We start from the raw sequence: 20,961 nt of genomic DNA, 5'->3' as shown, positions 1-20,961 counted from the left end.
TTTTTTGAAACAAGTGAATGATTCAAGTGCAGAAAACACAACCACAACTGAATGTTGCTGTTTCTGAGACCGATTAAAGGAGTGTGGAAATAGATTACACCATCATAGCTTAGGCCTCAAGGGGGCTTTGAACTTTTTTTCAAAGCACTTTCACATAATCTGTTTTCAGGGAAGCCTCACAGCAAGGAAGGTTTTTTTTGTTGTTTTTTTTTTTATTATCCCCATTTTACAGACACTGAAAGGTCAAATGACAGAACCAGTTAGAGAAACGATGCCTTCTAGATCACAATGAGAGTGCTTGCAAGACAGCAGTGGAAAGAGATTTTGTATGATGTGTCCTGTTCCTGGCTTGTGCTTAAATGAGAGTTTACTGTCTGGTAAAAGAATCACATGTGATTTGAAAGGAAATCGAGTGTTAAATAAGACGCCCTACTCTCTGCAGAGAGGTAGTGGACCCTATGGATGGATTAAGGATGTCAGGTTGTAGGGATGCGTGTGTGTGTGTGTGTGTGTGTGTGTGTGTGAGTATGTTCGGGTATTCAATGGGAATTTGTAGCATTGTTCAAAAAGACCATCAAGAACACATTCATTTAATTAAAAATAGTGATCAGCACGTAGTTCAATAGGGATATGATTGGGGTTTTGATGTTAAAGGATCACTCTACTGAGAATATGTATAATATGGAAATAAGTTTTGAACAATGCTACACATATAACTCAGTGGAACTGCTTGGGATGGGGAGAGAATCATGAATCATGGAACCATGGAAAAACATTCTAAATAAAAAAAAATTTTTTAAATAAAATCAAATTAAAAAATAGCGATCAATTGTTTTTTTACCCAATTACTTATTCATATAATTGATCAATATTAACTGCCTACTATGTGCTAACTGTTGGGAGAGATTAAAATACTAAATAACTAATGGGTTCTGCCCTCAATGGAGCTTGTATCATCAAAGGGAGTCTCTGGCCCAGATAAGAGAACCAGTTTCTATTAATGTACTCTAAACATGCGTTTAAAAAGAAATGGATATTCAGGTCAGTATTAGCAAAAGTTTTCTTTTTATGATGGCGTGTTCTATGGCAGTCCAAAAGGATGGTCCAAAGGAAAGCTCCTAGGCTCCACAAAGAGTAAAGAAGATGAGAGTTCTACTCCTCCATGAGAGCTGTTCACATAGAGCAGCGTTCCATTGCAGGGTGGAGGCCATCTCTCATGGGGTCAGAGAAGGTGCACTGAAGGTGCTCTCTGGTAATCGGTGTATAGAGAGCACGAGTGGCCAAGGGAGGAGGGATAGACTCCTGTCTAAAGCCTTTACATTAGCTTTGTGCTCAAGGGTCTGGAGTTCCCCAGAACTCACTGATATCACCAGTACAGCTAAATTAATGCAACCATCTGTGACATTCTTAGCACTGCCAGAAAGATGCTCTGTCTCTTGACTGAGGGGAATTTTATGATCTGATGACTAGCAGTGCATTTTCACTTTTTTAGATTCTGTTTCTCCGTCTCTGATGGAAGAGCAGTAACAAAAGTGCTGTCATGTAATGAGAAAGAGCAATCGAAGGCCAGAATCGTACAAGATTCAAATCACACTTGTAGTCAGTCTTTTCAGCATGGGAATTTGCAGCATCTGTCAAGGGCTGGTGTGCTTTCCAGGTTAGGGGTTTTGTGAGAACATTTTGTCTGGTTAGGAAACATCCCATCACCTCCTCAGGAGCCATGCACTCGACTTGCTGCATTTGTAATCCTAATGAAAACACTTGCCACTTGTATAAAATGATTATGTGCTATATAATTGGTCTTTAGGTTGTTTACAAACACATCAGCATTGGTGTACCTTCTAGTTTAGATACAAACAATGGGGGAAGGAGGTATGAACTCACATGGGTCCACATTTGTTTGGGTTGAAGTCAAAGGGGTGGAGGCTGACCACAGAGATGGGTCAGGCCTGTTTATGACTCTATTTTACTCTAGGGAAACCTCTAAAACAAAGATTAAGTCACTCTAAACTGTGTATAACAGGTTCCCCTCTGGAAAAAGATACTTAGTGTATAATTCAGGTGTGCAACTCCCCCCACCCCCACCATGGCCAAACTTGAACAAAACACAAAGGACTCTACTCTTCTCATTTTACATATTAGGAAACTGAGGTCCGGAGAGATTAAGTGACCTGTCCAAAGGTAGTGATGATAGAGAAGATTTGAACCCAGGTCTTTTGATTCCAAATCTAACACCTTTAACATATCTTTATATTTGTCTCTTTTGGAATATGCAGGACCAGCTATTTGAAAACATTATTTAGGCTTAAATGCAAATCAGTTGAAGTTCAACAAAATTCCTTGGATATAAACATATCAAAAGACAATAAATATAAAAGATAAAAAACACTGAAAATATACCATTACACTCATTAGATTCCACTTGAAGGTAAATATCCTTTGTGAGACTCCAGAACAGATATTTCATATTCATCCTAGGAAACCTATTGTGTAAATTGCTCCCCTCCTCTCCCTTCCCTTCCCTTCCCTTCCCTTTGCTTCCTCCTCTTCCCTTCCCTCTCCACTGCCTTCTCTTCCCTTTCCTTCCCTTCCCCCTCCTTTCTTTTCCCCCTACCCTGACTTCCCTCCCCCATCCCTCCCTTTCCTTCCTTCTCTTTCCTACCCTTCCTCCTTCCTTCCATTCCCTTCCCTTCCCTCTTCTTCCTTTCTTATTTTTTTTCTAGTGGGGTATGGGGAGTGAGGTGATATGGAAGAGGTACAAAAATAAATGCTTGCTAATTTAGAAAAATAAATATGTGTACCTGTGTCATATGTGCTACCTAAAAGGATGTTCTTAGCAGAGAACTCTGGTTGCACAGTATCTTTTGGTAGCTAGGAGGCCACAACCAAACTTTTGTTGTCCTTCTTGAGTAAAGTAACATGATGGAGTTGGCTTTATACAGTTCCCTAGTGTAGGAATTCATAGCCAATGAAAATTGTTGTAGCCAGTAAAAGCGACGCCTTACAGGTATGAGTCAAGAAAACCAAAACAGAAAGCACTAATAAAAATCTGGTGCTTCCCAACAGTCAAAGTAAGGCTTGTCCTTATTAAAGGGTATCCAAGAGAGTTGTTCAAATGAACCATTTCACCTTGACCCTTAAATTTATAAGACAAAAATTAGTTGTTTTTCCCTTTGAGGTGCCCAAAAGGAAAAAATAAATATGCCCACTCATATTATAGATTTGTTATCATAGATCATTTAATCACAACTTGAAATATTATGAATACAAAACAAATTATTGGCTTGAGTATCACAGTCTACCCAGTTTGGCATGAGGATTCTTTCTCCCACTTCAGTTTTTATGCACTGGCAAGAGAACTAGAGGAAAGCACCTAACACATTGCTGGGTTGTTTACCCCTCTCCTCCAATTCTGAACCCCTTGGCAGATTTGCAGATTTATTGCAAAGCATTGACAAGAACTGCACAGAAAGGGCAGGTAGGGACTTATTGTCAGAGTGGCATTCACTAATCCAAGAGGTCCATATGAAAAATGAAGGCATAGAAAATATAAACGTCATTTGAGATTCATGAGACTCATGGAGATTTCCAAGATTTCCAAGGAGGAAGCAACTATGTTGAGATGACTTTGTTGATCAAATTGGGTATTCCAACCATCTTGCAACTTTCTGCCCATAGCTTCTGCTGTAGATCCTCATCATAGGTTATAGAGGAAGACTTAATAATCTTCTCATGACAAAGGTAGCAGCCTCCAACTCCTTCTAGCTCTGGTGCAACTGCTGCATATACGGATGTGATTGCCCCTTCATCTGGAGTCTGTGGGAGGAGAAAAACTAAAGATGAAAATGATAAGCTTTCGGCGTATAGATCACTATAGCACCAGTAAACAACCATGATGCAGAACGCTAGAATAAAGAACTATAGATTTAGGGTCTTTAAAGACTCTTCATTTCACAAATAATAAAACAGAGAACTAGAGAAATTAAATGAGTTGCTTTTGGTCCCATAGTTAAGATCTGAGTCAGGACAAGAATGCAGGACTCTTACAGTCCAGCACTGTAACTAATAATGTAGTTGTTTTTGTATTAAACTTATGGTTCTAATGCAGGGATGGTGGGTTGTGATAAGAAGTTCTTCAGTGAAAGCATCATTATTAATGTTAGTTTTCTCTTGAGCATATACATACATCAATAAATCTCCTAGTGGTATGTTTCTCACATGTTGGATTAATACATTTCAGTAAGCAAACAAAGAATATTAAAATCCCTAGTGTAATTATCAATTTTTAGGACTCTTTATTAAGCAAAAATGCTCATTAATTTCACTTGAAGCAGATGAGTGCTGAGCCTATTTAACAAACAACATTTTGCAATGAAATGAAATATCAAAACATCAAAAAGGTCCTGCTTTGAATATTACTTGGCAAGTCACAACTGAGAGTTCACCTTTTAACAAGCCATGATAGTCTGTCAGGTTGAAAGAAAGTTAAATTAAAAAATTACCAGAAACATATTGCTGGAAAATATGAATATATTATATTTTAAAAACTATATTTCTCCCTATTTCTAATTCCCTCTCATAGGATACTGCTGAACAGTGTTCTAGAATCATTACATATATCCCTATTATATTCTGTTTCTGGATTATAAATTGTTATCTTTTGCTGCAGATGCTTTTAGGACACCTAGAGATGTTAACAGAAAAAAGCAAACATACTACTAATAATAAGAGTAACTGGCCTTTTGTTAATAGCATATTTAACTTCATACATGGGCATTCATTCACATTTTCTCTCCTCATTAGAATGTAATCTCTTTCAAGCCAGGTATGGCAGCCCACAACTGTAATCCCTGCTATTTGAAAGAGGCTGATGCTGGCAGATCCCTTGAATTCTAGATTTCTGTCATCAACTGGGGAAGCTTCCAGGACTTGAGAGCTATAAGGCTACCAAAGAGGAACAAGTCAGCCTAAGCTGGCAAAACTGAGCAGTTCCAAGCTTGCTTCCTGCACTGGATTGTGCCTGTGAGTAGCCAATGCTCTCCCAGCTTTGCTTGAGAGAGAGGGAGAAAGAGAGAAGAAAAAAAGGGAAGAGAGACAAAGATAGAAACACAAAGACAGATGGTAACAGAGTCATAGAGATAGAAAGAGAGAGTATAAGCTCCTTGAAGGCAAAAAAATTTTTGTGCCTTGCTTTGTATCCCCAAGGCTTTGCAAAGTACCTGACACACATTGAGAATAAGCAATTGCAGACTGAATGACCGACCTACTATTAAGGGACATGGCATGAGGAGGGGAACAAGGGAATAGGAAAAAAAGGATATGCTGGGATCGCTGTCACCTTTACAAAGGATACAACTGATCCCTGGAGGAGGCAAGACAGATCAAGTCCTGGACTTTGGTGCAATGATTTTCACAGCCAGTAGAAGGGGGACAAATGATCCAGACTGGAGGCATTTTTTTTTTTGCCTAGGAACCAATTCTCAGTTGCTCCTTCAGTTGTTCAATGAAGAGTGCCAGAAGTAGTTGTCCCACACAACAGGATCACACAGCAATGACAAGGAAGGCCAAAGGTTTTGTGAGTGTAATAGAGGTGATCCTTTGGGGCAGAGCATACATTTTGGTTCCAACAGGAAGGACATGATTTTTGGACTCTTGCTTAGGGATATAAACTCTGAAGAGATGATGCAACTTATCTTTCCTCAAGGCTGGGGATGATATTGGTATTGGTGCAGGTTTTGAAGAAGACTGGTGAATAAGCCAGGATAAAGTACCCATTCTTTGGGTTAGGAGAGGAATAAGAATACAAACATCACTTCTAATTTTGGGGGAACATATCTAATGTCAGCTGCCCCTTGTGTTTTTCCCATAATGGTATGGGGATGGGGTGGAGAATCATCTCCCCTGCCTTTTCCCAATCCTCCCTTCCTCCCTACTCAATCCATTTCACCTAGACAATCCCATGCTGATTGCCAATGCTATGAGCTTAAGGAAGGGGTCAGCAACCTTTTTGGCCGTGAGAGCCATAAACACCACATTTTTTAAAATGTAATTTCGTGAGAGCCGTACAGTGCTCACAGTGCGCGCTCCTGTAACAGCGCCTGAAAAAAATTGACTTTATGGCTCCTGCAGAAAGAGCCAGATATGGCTCGAGAGCCATATGTTGCCGACCCCAGGCTTAAGGTATGGACACTCTTTGCTCCTCTGGGCCTACTTTCCTCACCACCACTGACAACCAACTGCTAACTGCTACCAATAAATCCTGAAAATGGCATCATACCTGCGCCACGTCTTCTGCTGCCAGACCAGTCCTTATAGCAATGATCCTAGGAAACAGTATCATGAGCAACTGTTTTGCACCTGTTATAATCCTGTCTCCTCAAAAAAGCTACTAAAGACCTTACAAAGAATGTTCTCACCATTCAGACTTTTATGATCAGATGATTCAACATCATAAATGGATATTATTTATTAGTAGAAATGACATTAAAGAAGCTGCATTCCCGTCTGCTTTGCTGCTTCATCCTAAAGACTAAGTGATCTTTCTCCACTTCACTTGGAACTGAAATCTCCTTATAGATATTTTCCACCATGACAATGAGAGTTCTTTGGAATCAGTCTGTCTATGCTTTTCTATTTGTATTTCTGCACTTTGCCTAGTGATTGTGCCTAGTGAATGCTTAATATATGTATTTTCATTCATTCATTCTACTAGAGTACTTTCCCAATTTTCTATTACATTGGAATAGGGTCTTAGGTACATATGATTAGTTTTTCAGTTCTGATGTCAAGGTTAATAATTCATTAATTAACCAAGTTACAGAGGATGTAGAAACTTTGAAAAAGGAAGGTTCTGATGATGATGGGGAGAAGTTTGAGTAGGGAAGACGTATCCAATGAAGGAACAGAATGGGGAACCAGGGAAAAGGAAGTAGTAAGTTGAACACAGACAACTTGTTTTCAGAAAGGCCAGGTCCAGTTATTCTGTACCAAGAATACCTTCCTTCTCTAAAGTCTTATTCTGATGCCTCACTGTATAATAGAGAATATAACTATACTGGGTTTTTAAGAAAAAAGAGGTAAAGCTCTGAGAAGTCTTATGAAGACATAAAGACCTGAATTCATGAAATGTGGAGAATTTGTAACCCAGTAGAATACAAGTCCCATGAGGGCAGGGATTGCTTTGTTTTTTCTTGAGTGTGGTAAAGAGCTAAACAAACTGTAGGTACATAATAAATGCTTATTCATTTTATTGAGTCTGCTTTGGTGGAAGGAGGATTGATCTTAATGAAATGATTGATTTTTCCTAATTCAAAAAATATAGCCTCTGGACAAGAGCATTGGCTTACCCCCAGTGTTGTAATCTATGCTACAGCTTAGACGAAAGTGGTTTGAGCCATCATGGTAGGGAAAGTGGCATAGGAATTTTGGAGAAGGGAAGCTAATAGGCTCAGGAGGCATTGTCTGGATTACCTAAGAAAATATAGTTGCTATATTTGAAGAATTCACTTTGTTTCTAAGATCAGAATGGAGTTTGGCATACCACAGTCAGTTTTAATTTTTCCAATAAATATGTGAATCATCTCAATAAAACTGCAAGCAATACACTTCTTTGCCAAAAATTAAATAATCTAATGATTGGGGAAATTATTTTATTTGGTCTAGTGATTGGAATATGTTCTCTTCCTAACCTCAGCCTTAGAGAGAGTCCCTCTCTTCTTTTTAAGAAGTAGCTCAGGCACTATCTTCTGAAATTAAACTCTTCATGATCTTACCAACTGCTAATGCCCTTCCACCCAAACTATTTTAAACTTTGATTAAAATGAAAATACGTTTGTATTTATTCACTTCATATTTGTTGAATATAATTATATAAATGTTTTGCTTCCTGCATGAGAAGCTCTCTGAGAGTAGTAATTGTTTTACTTTTTGCACTTGTTATCTCCATTCTCTAGTATAGTGACATAATGGTACTTAATAAGTACTTTTTGATTCACTGATTGATTGACTAGACCAAAGGGAGCAGAAAAGTTAAGAAAGTTTAATCTTCTCTCAATCTAAATGAATTATAAAGTGGTTATTCCAATTTCCCATAAAAATTTCACCTAAGAACTTAAAGCTGAACTAGAATAAGTTTGAAAATAGAAACCAGCAAGGTTCTCTTTAATCTCATAATATCACTGGACAGCTATGATATAAGTGCTAAATTTTTATAGTTGTATCAATAAGAGGATTTTCCTCCCTTATAAATACTTTTTCTTTCCCTTCCCGAAATATCTTTAATACATGTAGTACCAGCCTTTGATAAGATTTCTATGAAAGGAACATTCAAACTAAAATGGTCACTCAATTTCCTTTCCTGTTATTGGACCCAAGATTTAGAGTGTAATAAGGTGAATAAAATATGCTGTTTTCTCTTGGAAATAAAGAATTCCTGATATTGAGTTGAGGGCATTGCAGTATATGGAAGGTGAATTATCTCCTTCCAGAGACTTAAATTGTACTGCCTGGAAGCTCCCATTTAATTCTTGTAATATTTTCTCTCAATAAATAATCATTTTACCTTGAAGTGGGTACCTTTTCCTCATCAACATGTAGGCTTGATTACATTTCTAGGAGCCACAATTAATTCTGAAAAGATACATTTTATTTTAATCTTCAAAAATGCCAGAAAAGTTGCCAGATTTTGTTGGAACCTAACACTGGGTTAATTAGCAAAGTTTCATTTCTCCCTAGTTCATTTATAAGATTATTCTCAAATGATTCCTAACCATTCTACTACAAATAATCTGTACCCCAAGGCTTGCCAGAGTTGGCATGGGGAGTTGATGTTTGTACCTAGTGATGAAATTTGGTAGGGTGTGAAACTTCTCTGTTATAATGGTAGAGAGGAGAAATTCAATACTTATATTAAGTGTAAGAATAAGTAATTATGCTTCAAACACTAATTAAGCAAACAATGAAAACTGAGTCAGAGCCCCCTTCTTTAACTAGGGACTTTAAAATAAGGACTGAAAATCGTAAAAAGCAAACTTATGAAAACTTCCACTAAAGTTCTACTATGATGTCTCACTGAGATATGGATGTGACCCAAGGTTCTTATAAGTTACATGGATGGAAAGCAAATTCGGACATATCCTACTACATTGGAAGAATTTTGTGTATGGCACTTGGTGCAGACTGTGTGTCTCCTGAATGAGGACCAGTCTAGTTATTTTTGCAGAGACTCCTCACACAGTAGACCTCAGGGTGATGAATGTTTTGGCTAAAACAGTTCTCAAATACCACTGGCCAAGTCCTAACATTCCATTGCTGGAACTATAAACTGTGGTAGCTATTCTTGGGGAAAAAATAGTACCATGATAGAAAAGTAACTAAACTGTTACTATTCTTTGATCCACTATCGGGCATTTACCTCAAGGAACTCCAAAGAGATCTGACAGAGAAAAAGGTCTCATAAACACCAAAATAGTTATAGCAGCACTTGGGGTAGCAAAAAGCTAGAAACAACTTGGATGATCATCAACTGGGGAATAGTCAAATACATTGTCGTATGTGAACATAATGGAATATGAAAAATCCAAAGAGATAGGAAAATAGAAAAATTAATAGAGAGCTGACCTCCAGTAGAGAAGACCTGATGACATATTCTCTGTTTGAGCCTGGGGAAGTCACTTAACTTTTCTTTATCTAGGTAACTTATTCAACTTATAAATTATAGAAGGAAGTTGAAATATAAGTTGCAATGACAAAGGGAATTTTTTCACTGGAAGTTCCTTATACTAATTTTCAAAGTTATGATAATACAGGTATACACTTCTATTTAGTAAGTAATACCTCTGTTTATTTTTAAATGAGTGAAAACAACCTTTGAGTTTCCAAATTATATAGCAGGTGTTTTTTTTTAATGAAAATAAGGAATTGTTTTTAATTCCATTCAAGGAATTATCTTGGGGTGGAGTGGGGGCAAGGAGAAAGTACTTTTCTAGTTTTGTTATGAATTTGCAAATCAAGATTAGTTCCTTCTATCTCATATATGTTAGAGCAGACCTACCAATGTATAGGAATTTTGGTCCTTGTCTTGGTTTTTAAGATATCTTCTTTGATTTTCTATTAAATTAGCCTATCTCAAATTATAAGAGAAAGAGATCTATAAGTTCCCCTTACTTGGAGAAATATTTTACTAATAATTAATAAAGTAGATACATAGATTTACTGCTAACTAATATATCAATGATGTTTTTGAATGCTATATCTTTTATAGACATGCAAACATTTCCTAACTTAGAACAAAGTCAGGAAAACAATTGTGTAGTATCTTCTCTAGGGTCTCCCCTCCCTAATTTGCAATTTTGGGTAGATTTCCCTAAGAGGATGACTGCCCTGGGTTCAAGGAGTTCTGTAATTCCCAAAGTTATACCTCACAACCCCCTAGAAATGTGTTTACCTCCCAAAGTCAGCCAAAGGACACAATTATCTGAAAGTACAGTTTTTCAATGAAATGGCATTGCATGAATGGTAGTAACAAAACACTTCAACTACCAACCTGAGACACGCTTCCACAAATTCACACAGCATCAGTGGGAAGAGAGGGTACACTTACATGTGTATGGATAGGAATTAGACCTGAGATTTCATCGCTAAAGTGAACTCTGAAGTGAAAATAAGACTTGTAATCAACAAAGGGTGGCACCTATAAGGATGATATTAGAAAATAAGTCTTGCTTTATTAGTTTAGAGATGAGAAGTAGAGAAGCTGAAAGAACTGGAGTTACAAACAGAGCTGAGAGTGTTAATTTCAACTGCAGGCAGTTATAACCATTATTCTATGACAGTTACACTCTCTGGGTGTGGCATTCCAGGAGTGGCTTCTGGCAGTCGATAGAGCCACACGCAGCTGCTTTCTCTCTCAAGGCTGGAGAAGGTAACATCTTTGTCTCTATCTTGGTCTGAGTGAAAGACTTGAAGGAGGGGAGTGTTTTCTTTTCCAACTTGGGAAACACTATTCATTTATCTGTTACTGTCTATAGATCAGTTAAACTGTGAAAAAGACCAAACAAAATCTGGTCTTTGGTTTGGACTCTGAGTCCAAAGGCTCAGAGACATAACCTGATTCTTGTGGAGACTCAACCAGCTAGCTTTGGTTATCTTTATAACTTAAAGGCGAAATTAAGAGTTAGAGTGGTTAGGTTTATTTAGAATAGTATAAATTTGGTTAGTTAGATCAGGGAGGATTAGCATAACTACAAGAGAAGCGGTTCCTTGCGGGAGTTTATTTGGGTGGAGTTAGAATCCCTTAGAATTAGAAATCCTTTTACTCTTATATATTTTAAATTGTTTATTTTTCATAAACAAGAGTCTCTTTAGCATTCCTTGCACCTTGCATTGCTCACCTAATAGTTTTACACTCTTCCACAACTTAGTCTTAGAGTTGTACTTAGAATGCTGAAATTTTAAGTGATTTGTCCAAGGTCACACAGCATTTCTTTGAATCCCTATTACTTAGCAGCATGCCTGGCACATGCTAAACAATTAGTAAATACATATTTATTGATTTATAACCAGCAAGTGTAACTGGGATTCCAACCCAGTTCTTGGTTTTAAAATCAATTTTCTCTGCCTTGCTAACCTTCAAATATTTAATTTAAATTTTTTTTATTTGTTTGTTATACTACAATTCCCAGGTATCTCCTTCCTTCCCTCACTAGAGAAGGAATCATGTGACAAAAAGTTATATGTATATATAATTATGTTTTGCTTATTTCTATTTATCAATTCTTTTTCTTGAGGTAGACATAGCCAAGTCATTCTTTAAACAATATTTCTGTTGTTATACATAATGTTCTCTCAGTTTTGCTCATTTTATTCTTCATAATTCTGTGTTTTTTAAAAAAAATTATCTACTTGGCATTTCTTTAATTATAATATGGATATTTGTATATACATCACAACATGTATACCTATATATACACTATAATGGAGAAAAACCAGGCAAGTAGACTTAAATATTAAAATGTGGGTCCAGAAGGGTGTGAGGGTGACAAGAATGACAGATGACAGGACCAAACAAGGTTGGGAGACCAGATTTACTACTAGGAGGTAACTGTTACTGAAGTGGCAGTTAGGCCCCAACTGCAGTATCTAGACTAGGCCTATGGAAACCAACAAGTAAAGGCAAGAGTTTTATAACAGTTTTAATCAGGGACAACTAAGATAAAGGATGGGAATAGGGGTAACTACACTCTTCAGACTAAGGGAAAACCCAGGGTCAGGGAAAGGACTTATCTACACTAACTGAGACCTAAGCAAGCCAGGGCCCAGGGAAAAGCAAGATTGAAGTGGATATCCTCACAGTATTGTTCAGCCTCACTCCAATGGTGTTTCTGCTCCTCTAGGACCACCTGCTGTACTCTTCCAGGTGGGTAGATTCGGGTAGCTGACCCAGCCCAAGTTGACCTGCAACTCAGGTTGGGATTAGTAGTCTCTACCAAAATCTCCCACAAGTAGGTGATGGTGTTTCCACAGGATCTCTGGTAATCAGGTGTCTCCTAGGGTCAGTTGCAGCTTGTCCCAACCACCATGGAGTCTCTCAGTGAGCAAGAAGACACTTCCTGCTTTTTCATTCCATCTTGGAGTTCTCCAGCCCTTCCTGCTAGGTCCACATAAACTATATATAAACTAATAACTAAGTAATCCTCACATCAACATTGATATGTATTTCTTGTATAATCACAGGAATACATAATACATACACATGTATATATGTATATTCATGCAATATATCGAAGGTCTTTTGTTATTAGCTTTATATTGCTAAGAATAAAGGAACATTTCTTAGTCACAGGTTAAAAATCCATAGATTTTTATTTTACTTTTTACTTATATGGAAAATCTTTCTTGGGTCTCTGATAAGTGGACAGATATAAATCTAATAGGCAGATAAGAAGCTACCTGGTGGAGTGATTGGATTGCCAGGCATGAAACCAGAAAGAGTTTAAATCTAGCTCCAGACACTTACTAGAGATGTGACCTTGGGCAAGCAATTTAACTCTGTTTGCCTCAGTTCTTCATCTGTAAAATGAGCTGGAGAAAGAAATGAAAACCCCAAATTCATTTCATGAAGAGTTGGGCATGTCTGAAATGACTGAATGACAGAAAGCAGTGTCTTTCCAAAGTCCTAAGTGCAGAGTCTCTGAGAACCAAGAATTAATATAAAATCAAATGCAAGCTTGACCTTGGACCCCCTTAGCCTCAAAGAGCATAGATTTTGAGGAAAGAAGGAAACTATTAAGAACATAATAAATCATATGAGAAGGCAAGATGCTTTCTTTTTATAAGGGAAGACAGAAGACTTTACCTTTAGGCAGCTGCTTTTTTCATGGACTTTCCTCTCAAGAATTAGTGCTTACAATGACACAGTAGAGGGCTTTGAGTTAGAGGCTGTGAAGGCCTAAAGAAATATATCTACCTGATGAAAACATTTGACGATCTCAATTGCTGTGACCCTGTTCTCCATGCTGAGACCAATGACCTATAAATATTTTTCAGATGGGTAATCTTTGGGAGGGGGGTGGGTGACAGTGGTCTTACCAGTAAAAGCTACTGTTTATAAAGCATATGCTAATAAATGGTGGGGGAAATGAACAGAAGAGTCTTGTCATCTCTCTAGGCCTTAATGTCTTAATTAAGGTTCTCAACCACAGGAGTTATGTAAAGTAAAATTATTATGTAAACAATCTTTATCTTTGGCACTTGTCCACCACCCATTTTTTTGCTCACCTTTTTCTTAGACTCCTCCCATTTCCTTCTCCTCTCTTCCCCCACGAAACACCTTTCTTACCTGGCTAACAACTAATCTTCAAAATGATATCCATTAATAATGGCTTAGGATGCTTCTCCAAAAAAGGGTATTTACATTTTAATAGGAAACCCCAGAAAACCAAAAAAGCACTGAAGATTGACAAGTTCTCAAATTTTCTTAAAGATGACTTTTTTTTTAAAAAACCCTTAACTTCTGTGTATTGGCTCATAGGTGGAAGAGTGGTAAGAGTGGGCAATGGGGGTCAAGGGACTTGCCCAGGGTCACACAGCTGGGAAGTGTCTGAGGCCGGATTTGAACCTAGGACCTCCCATCTCTAGGCCTGACTCTCAATCCACTGAGCTACCCAGCTGCCCCATTAAAGACGACTTTTTAAAAGTCATTGTTAACAGTGGAATTAAACAGATAAAACATGTATTAAAGAAATTGTTTCTCGAAAAAAGAACTGAGCCAAACCTCTGTCAAAGGACAGCACGTAAATGAATTGCCTTTTCTCAAGTCATATCTCAAGGCCTAGCATTCAAGGAATTACATGCAACACTCACTGGTGTAGAAAGGAACATCTGCATGTTTCAGGAAGCCAAGACATTGCAGTGAATATCTAAATACTTTTTTCTTAAAAGTATAAAGAACATGAAGAATGGGACACAGTTGTTATTTATTTTTATATGTTCTTTTTGGAATTTAATATTAACAAAAAAATTCTTTTCAGCCTCCCCCATTCCTCATTCTAAATCTTTGGAATAGATATCTAAATTGATACTAAGAATTGTTCAGTTAGCAGATATTATTTTAATTGAACTAGCATAATTTATTCCATGTTATGGTAGATTAAAATATTGTAATAGATTCAAAGTTGTTATGTTTAAATTCAGGAATCTAACCATGAAAATATGTCTCTGGTTCACCCCAATACAAGAAGACATCCAAATGGACTGATTTGATTTTTAATGGGTACAACATATGCTTCCTCTAATGACTTCTAGTCCCTTCCTTTTGTTTTTTTACAAATATGAAATCAATAAGTGAATGAATAAAAGAAAAAATAATTAAAACTACCATCCTTTTTGAAAATGCTCTCAATACAGGATTCTGCTATGCGTCATCTCAGATCAATGTCCAGCTCAATATCAGCCAGGTGAGTTCTTTCAAAACCAAGCAAGTCTTGATCACTATGTACAGAAAAAGCTCACAGAATCATGAATGTTTAATTTGCTTTGGTACTGAAACTGCCACTGCACCAAGAATTTCCAATTAATAATAATAATAATAATAATAATAATAATAATAATAATAAAAGGCCTGACAGAGTAGCCTTTTCCCAAATTATTTTCCATAGCTATTTAATTTTTTTAGAAGCACATGAATTCTTAGTCAGCAAGATCCTCTGATAGCAGAGTTTCACAAGCTTTTTTTGATCTATATATTACTTTTGTGGGGTCACAAAATCTCTGATGAACCATGCCCAATGACAAGTTGTTTTATGACACCCTCAGCCACCCCTGGATCATCCTAGACAGGATTAGTAGGTCTGTCCTAGACTGAACAATAAACTCTCAAGTACCCAATCATCTCAGCCTAGATTCATGCTGGCGAACCTATGGCACAGGTACAGGAGTGTGCTGGAGGGGACTGCTCCCCTTGCCTTCTCCACACATGCCTGAGGACATTTCTCACATTACCCATTACCCACCCCTCTGCCCAGAGTTGCAATTTGGACACTGTCTCAAAAAATTCTCCCTCACTGCCTAGATAGATAGTAATAGATATAATCTAATCTTAAGTACCTTTCTGTCTCAGAAATTTCTCCAGTTGTATCTAAATCTCTGCCAGGTAGTCTAGCCCCAGGCTGGAATCTGCCTTCCCTTGTCTCCATGTAAACCAATTAATTGCCCTTTTTATTTATTCTCCAAAGTGTATATAAGATCCTAAGTTCTTCAATTCCTTGGAAAAATTCCTGTCATTGACATTCCCATTCATGGTGCATTTTCCTGGAGACATTGCTCTGGGAGTGCCAGAGTCTGGCTCTGTGTGGTGCTGTGTGTGAATCTGACTGTGTGGTGGCCTCTCTCTCTCTTGTCCTGATAAAAGACTTGTTCTTTGTAACTGCTTTAGTGGTTCTGTTTTTTTCCAGGCTGACACCATTTGGCATAACAAAATAGCCTATATATACCATATGCACCAGCAGAATTAGTGGGAAGGAAAAGGAGGGAAAATGAAAGGAAAGAAGGGGAGGGGAAGGCCAAGGAAAAGAGAGTGGCAAGAAGAAGAAAGATGAAATTAAAGAGGATGAGAACTGAGAAAAGGCAATTGGATTCAGCAGGTTACAAATCACTGGTATCCTTGGAGAAAGCAGTTTCAAAAGACTGTTGAGGTCAGAAATCCTGTTATAACTGAAATGTAAGTGGTAGGTGAGGAAGGGCTAGCAGCAGGTGTAGCCAAAAATCCTTTTTAGTATCTTTGTTCCAGTTTACTTTCCTTCAGATTCTTTGGGAAATGGTAAATTTCACCACCACCCCCAGTGAAATGGAAGAAATATAAGACAACAGCTTGAGGAAATAGTAGGGTGAAAGTTTATTGTGGCTGTTATTTTATTTTTAAGGATGAGGAAGACCTGGGAGTGTTTCTAGATAGTAGGAAGAAGGTAGGGGAAAGTAAGAGGTTCAAGATGAGAGGAAGGAAAGCAATTACTTGACTGAATAAGCTATTAAAAGGCATGGGATCAAGGATGCAAGCTGCGGGCTTGGCCTTGACAAAGAAAAGTATCACCTTCTCAGAGACTGATGCAAAGGAAGAACAGTTAGCTAAAGATGTAGAAGAGCTTTGAGAAGTAGTACAAAGGGAGGCCACAATGAATGGATATTTCTTAGAAAGAAAGAGGTAGTCATCTACTGAAAAAACCCTACACTAGAAGACTTTAATATTCACAAAAATTCACATAGATTCTTCCACAAATTCCCTTGTCTCCCTATTCCTTAAACCTCTTTAAATCCTCCTCAACTACATACAGAAATGGTTATACACTAGATATCACAATAATTCACATGCATTCCATGTTTCTAATTAGAAATTCCCTTACTTAACCATAACCTCTTCAATCCACTTCTTCCTGGGTTTTGTGATAATGAAATTAAATCTGCCCTGCCCATCTTTAGATTTAATCACCAAGGGTAAGAACATCCCCACTTAATTCATAAGTTGGGAGGTCTGTAACCCACATGTGCTAGAGTGAGTGATGAATCAGAATTTACTGACTGCCTCCTGGGCAGTCCTAAGAAAAGCATCTGTTGTGATTGGACATGTAGTAAACCAAGAGGAAGGCACAGGAAGTGACACAAAAGAAGCCCCTTTAAAAGAGTGACAATTTCATGTAGCTCTCTTCTTGTTCGTGACTTGGACCTGGAGGAACACTAGACCTAGGCTAACCCTGAGACCTTTTCCTTAGAACTAAATGTGGTGAGTGTAAAGACAATCTTCCTGGATTTTGTGAAGGAACTCTCCTTTCAAGAGAGGACCAGAGACTGAAGCTTTTGCTTCATTCATCCCCAGCCCTCAGGCCTCAGGGACTCTCGGCTCAGCCTTCTCCAATTAAGGACTAGTTAAATCTGCCTGGGTTGAGCCAGGGACTGGAGCAAATTACTCAGTGTGTTATATTACTTATCCTACCTTATCCTCTCTCTAATTTTCTTACTTTCTCTCTTCTGTGGTGCAGAGAGGGTGCATAACAGCTTTGCAGGTTTTGCTGCAGAGTTCTTCTGTCAGTTGATAAGGGGTTTAGAATCTTGGGAAAGTCAGTTGGCTCTTGGAAACTCGTGGAGTCAATCTGAGCTCCTTCTTTGGATTGAAACCTGGCCTATATTTTGCAGTTTTTCCTTTAAAATTGTTAGTTTAGCTAATTCCTTTAAATCTCCCTAGCCTACCTTATTCCCACCTTCATTTTCCCTACCTGAATGTCTGAGAAGTTTGAAAGGAGAGTAGATCTGAGTGTTAGTTTCAAATCTTGATAGTTTAAATCAAAATAGGGCTTACCCTTGTTACAAACTTATCTATTGAATCATTGTATCCAACTTTCCTACCCCTTTTGGCTACAAACTCTCTCAGGGCTGAGTAGGCTGGTCCCTACTCGGTCTCACATTCCTGTCTCCCTCCCCCATCTCAAGTTTTCTCTAGGAGGCTGTTAGGATTACCTAATATCCTCTATCCTTCCAATCAACCCTAAAAAAAAACAATAAAGCCCGTTTGTCTTTTATCAAACCCTTTGGCTACTTCATTAGTTGATTAATAAGAGAGGGAGGAGGAGAGAGAGGAACAACATTCTCTTTGGAGTTTGAGGGAAGCTGAAGGTATCCATTTTGGAGGAAGTGTAATTTCAATACTTCCTCTAGTCCCTTTCTTAGTGAACCTGTGAAACTGACTAGAAGTATCTAGTCAGTTTCAAGCCATTCTTGGCTGGCTCTAACCTTGTTTTGTAAAAGTGTCCCTTTTACTTGAAGGGCTCAGTCTGTTGTCTCTAACTTGAGTATCCAGTCTGTGGTTCCCTGCTGCTGTTGCCTGCCTTAGATTAACTCATCCTCTCCCTTGCAACTCTTTATACCTCAGTGTTTATATTCCCTAAACTCAGACATTCCCTTACTTCTCCTACCACCTCAACTGCCAACCTTCATCATTGTACCTTCCTCATCCAACTTTCTGTCTTAGGGATTTACAAAACCCTATCCACAGTGCCTATTCTCAATTTCAACCATACCTCCGCCTTTAATTTCCCTTCTACCTAGCATATTCCCCTTATTACCTCCCTGCAATATTCCCTTATTACATCCTGATAATTCCCTATTACACTTCTCATTTGTAAATAAACTACCATAAAAGTCATTTGACTTAAGGTTTTCTCATTGGGGATTGATATTTATTCAATTCCCTGGTGACCATCCCTTTTTAACATTCACCCAACCAAAACCCCTTTTTACCCCTTATAGTTTCACTTCACCTAAACCTGTTCTTTGTCCTCATTGAGACCTCTATTTCCTCCACCCTTGGAATTCTCCTCAGTACTTTCTCAGCTCATTTATCCTCTGTTCTGAATTCTCTCCTCTCTCTCCAACCTCAACCCAGTAGGTAGATGTGTTGTCTTAGAGAGTTCCTGGACCTATTGCTACTCATCTTTTCCCAACATTATTTTTCTTTACTCATACTCACAATTTGTTCATAACCATGATTACTAGAAACACTACGAAGCACAATCAACACAAAGTCATCCTTAAAGAGAAGTCAGTGCCTTGATCATCCCAAAGTCTTTCTCTTTCTCCAGAAACTTCTCCCTGAACAGAATCAGGAATCATGAGTGTCCTCTCTCAGCTTGGAAGCAAGATGAACTTGGATCTCTCCTTTCCCACACTCTCCCCAACACAGGCATTGAGCATAAATTATCATTCTTTATGAGTGAGGAATATCTTATGCAAATAATCTTGAGCCCCAGATTATAGTCATAATGTTTGACAATCCTGGACTTTCCCCCTTTGCAAAGGAATGTGTGTGTATGTGTGTGTTTTCTTATATTTCTTCTTTGGGGTCATGCTTTGCCCATTGTAATTTTGCACAGAAATTATTTTCTGAGAGAAATTGTATCCCTAGTAGCAATAAGAAATCTCTCTTAGCAATTTAACTGACATATCTGATTAGCAAACTTTTTCAAGGGTTAATGTATTACACTAAATAGTCACAACTCTATTGTGATTTGGTTCAAGCTTTTCACCTATAATAGTTTTTTCCATAGCTTATGATATAAGGTAGCTTTGCATGTAATTATTATATGTTCTCACAAAGATGAAGATAAACAGGGTAGACAAAATGTCCCACCAGTGAAGTTTGCCTTTTGTCTGCCCAAACTTTTCTTGACCCTTCCTTTTCTCTCAGGTGCATCCTCATGCCTTTGCTTTTCTTTGTGTTCACCCACATCATATTGCTTTCAAATTTTTTCCACCAATCAAACCAGGAAAAAAAAAGAAAGATGTAATATAATCATTTACTTTCATTGAAACATATTAAAAACAATGTTTTATCTTGCCCAGCTACTATATTTTCATTTATTAGGCTTTTTGGCACCCTTTAAAGTGTTCCAGGCAATAACTTCCAAAAACTGCCAAGTGGATTTGGGTGGAGGAGTCTCATCTTTAAAAGGCAGAGAGAAGGGGCTTAGTCAAAAGGAAAAATAGAAAATTTGTTTTGTTTGACTGTGCATGTTTGTTACAAGAAATTTTTTTTTCTTTTCTTTTCAAAGCATGTATATGTGCATGTTTAAACCTGTTTGAAAACACTGGGTGAAGATGGAGAGCCTAAGGTGATGATAATTAAATACATTGTTCCCTACATGAACAAAGCTATGGATATTGACAATGGTTATAGATATAGAAGAACTAATCAATTCAAAAGAGAATAATAAAAATATATATTTGGTCTAGGGATTTCTTGTATATAATGCAATGAAAGCCAATATGGTATAATGGATATAAAGCTGGTGTTATCTTAGAATCAGGACAACCTGGGTTGAAATCTTGCCTCTGACAGCTTACTTTCTAGGCTCTTCTCCTGACTCACTAGACATTGTTTATCATGTCACAGAAATTTCCTCAGCCTGTAAATTCAATCCATGCCTGGACTTCTCACCCTGGAGGTACATTCTAACCATATAGATTTTTACTCTGATTGTCTGATTCCTACCAGACTTCTTTTTAAAAGGAAAGTTTCTAGGCAGTCTTGTCTTCATTTCTCTCCAGGCTCCACTCATGAATACATGGACTTTATTGGTCATACTGGGGCAGAGAATATGTTGTCCTCTCTTATTAGAATATAGTTTCCTTGAGGGCAGGGATTGTCTTTCTTTGTGTTTGTATTTATATTCCTGGCATCCTTCATAATGCTTGGTGCATAGTAAGAACGTAAATAATTATTTATTGATTTTTTTATTTGATTGGGCAAGTCATTCAATCTTTTAATGCTCCAGAAACTCTCTAAGACTATAAACTACAAAGGAAGTTCTGATATTAATTTAAAGAAGTATTTTCACTTAAGTCATAATAACAACAAAACAAGTGTATTTTTTGTATGTATGCATTCCCATATGTGTGAGTGCATATATGTGTGTGTGT

General features: G+C 37.7%; 1 protein-coding gene across 1 annotated transcript in view; it reads right to left on the bottom strand.

Moving 5' to 3' along the window:
• Window positions 1–3,243: 3,243 nt before the first annotated feature.
• DHRSX (dehydrogenase/reductase X-linked) overlaps window positions 3,244–20,961 on the bottom strand; it is a 374,374-nt gene continuing 356,656 nt past the window's right edge. The window contains exon 7 of the mRNA XM_044669282.1: window positions 3,244–3,816. Within this exon, the coding sequence (XP_044525217.1) occupies window positions 3,613–3,816 (204 nt within the window). The 3' untranslated portion in view covers window positions 3,244–3,612. The remainder of the gene's footprint in view (window positions 3,817–20,961) is intronic.

This window comes from Gracilinanus agilis, chromosome 3 (assembly GCF_016433145.1).
Source record: "Gracilinanus agilis isolate LMUSP501 chromosome 3, AgileGrace, whole genome shotgun sequence".
Taxonomy (NCBI): Eukaryota; Metazoa; Chordata; class Mammalia; order Didelphimorphia; family Didelphidae; genus Gracilinanus; species Gracilinanus agilis.
Note: the sequence above shows the minus strand (reverse complement) of the source record. Positions and strands in the feature narration are given on the sequence as shown.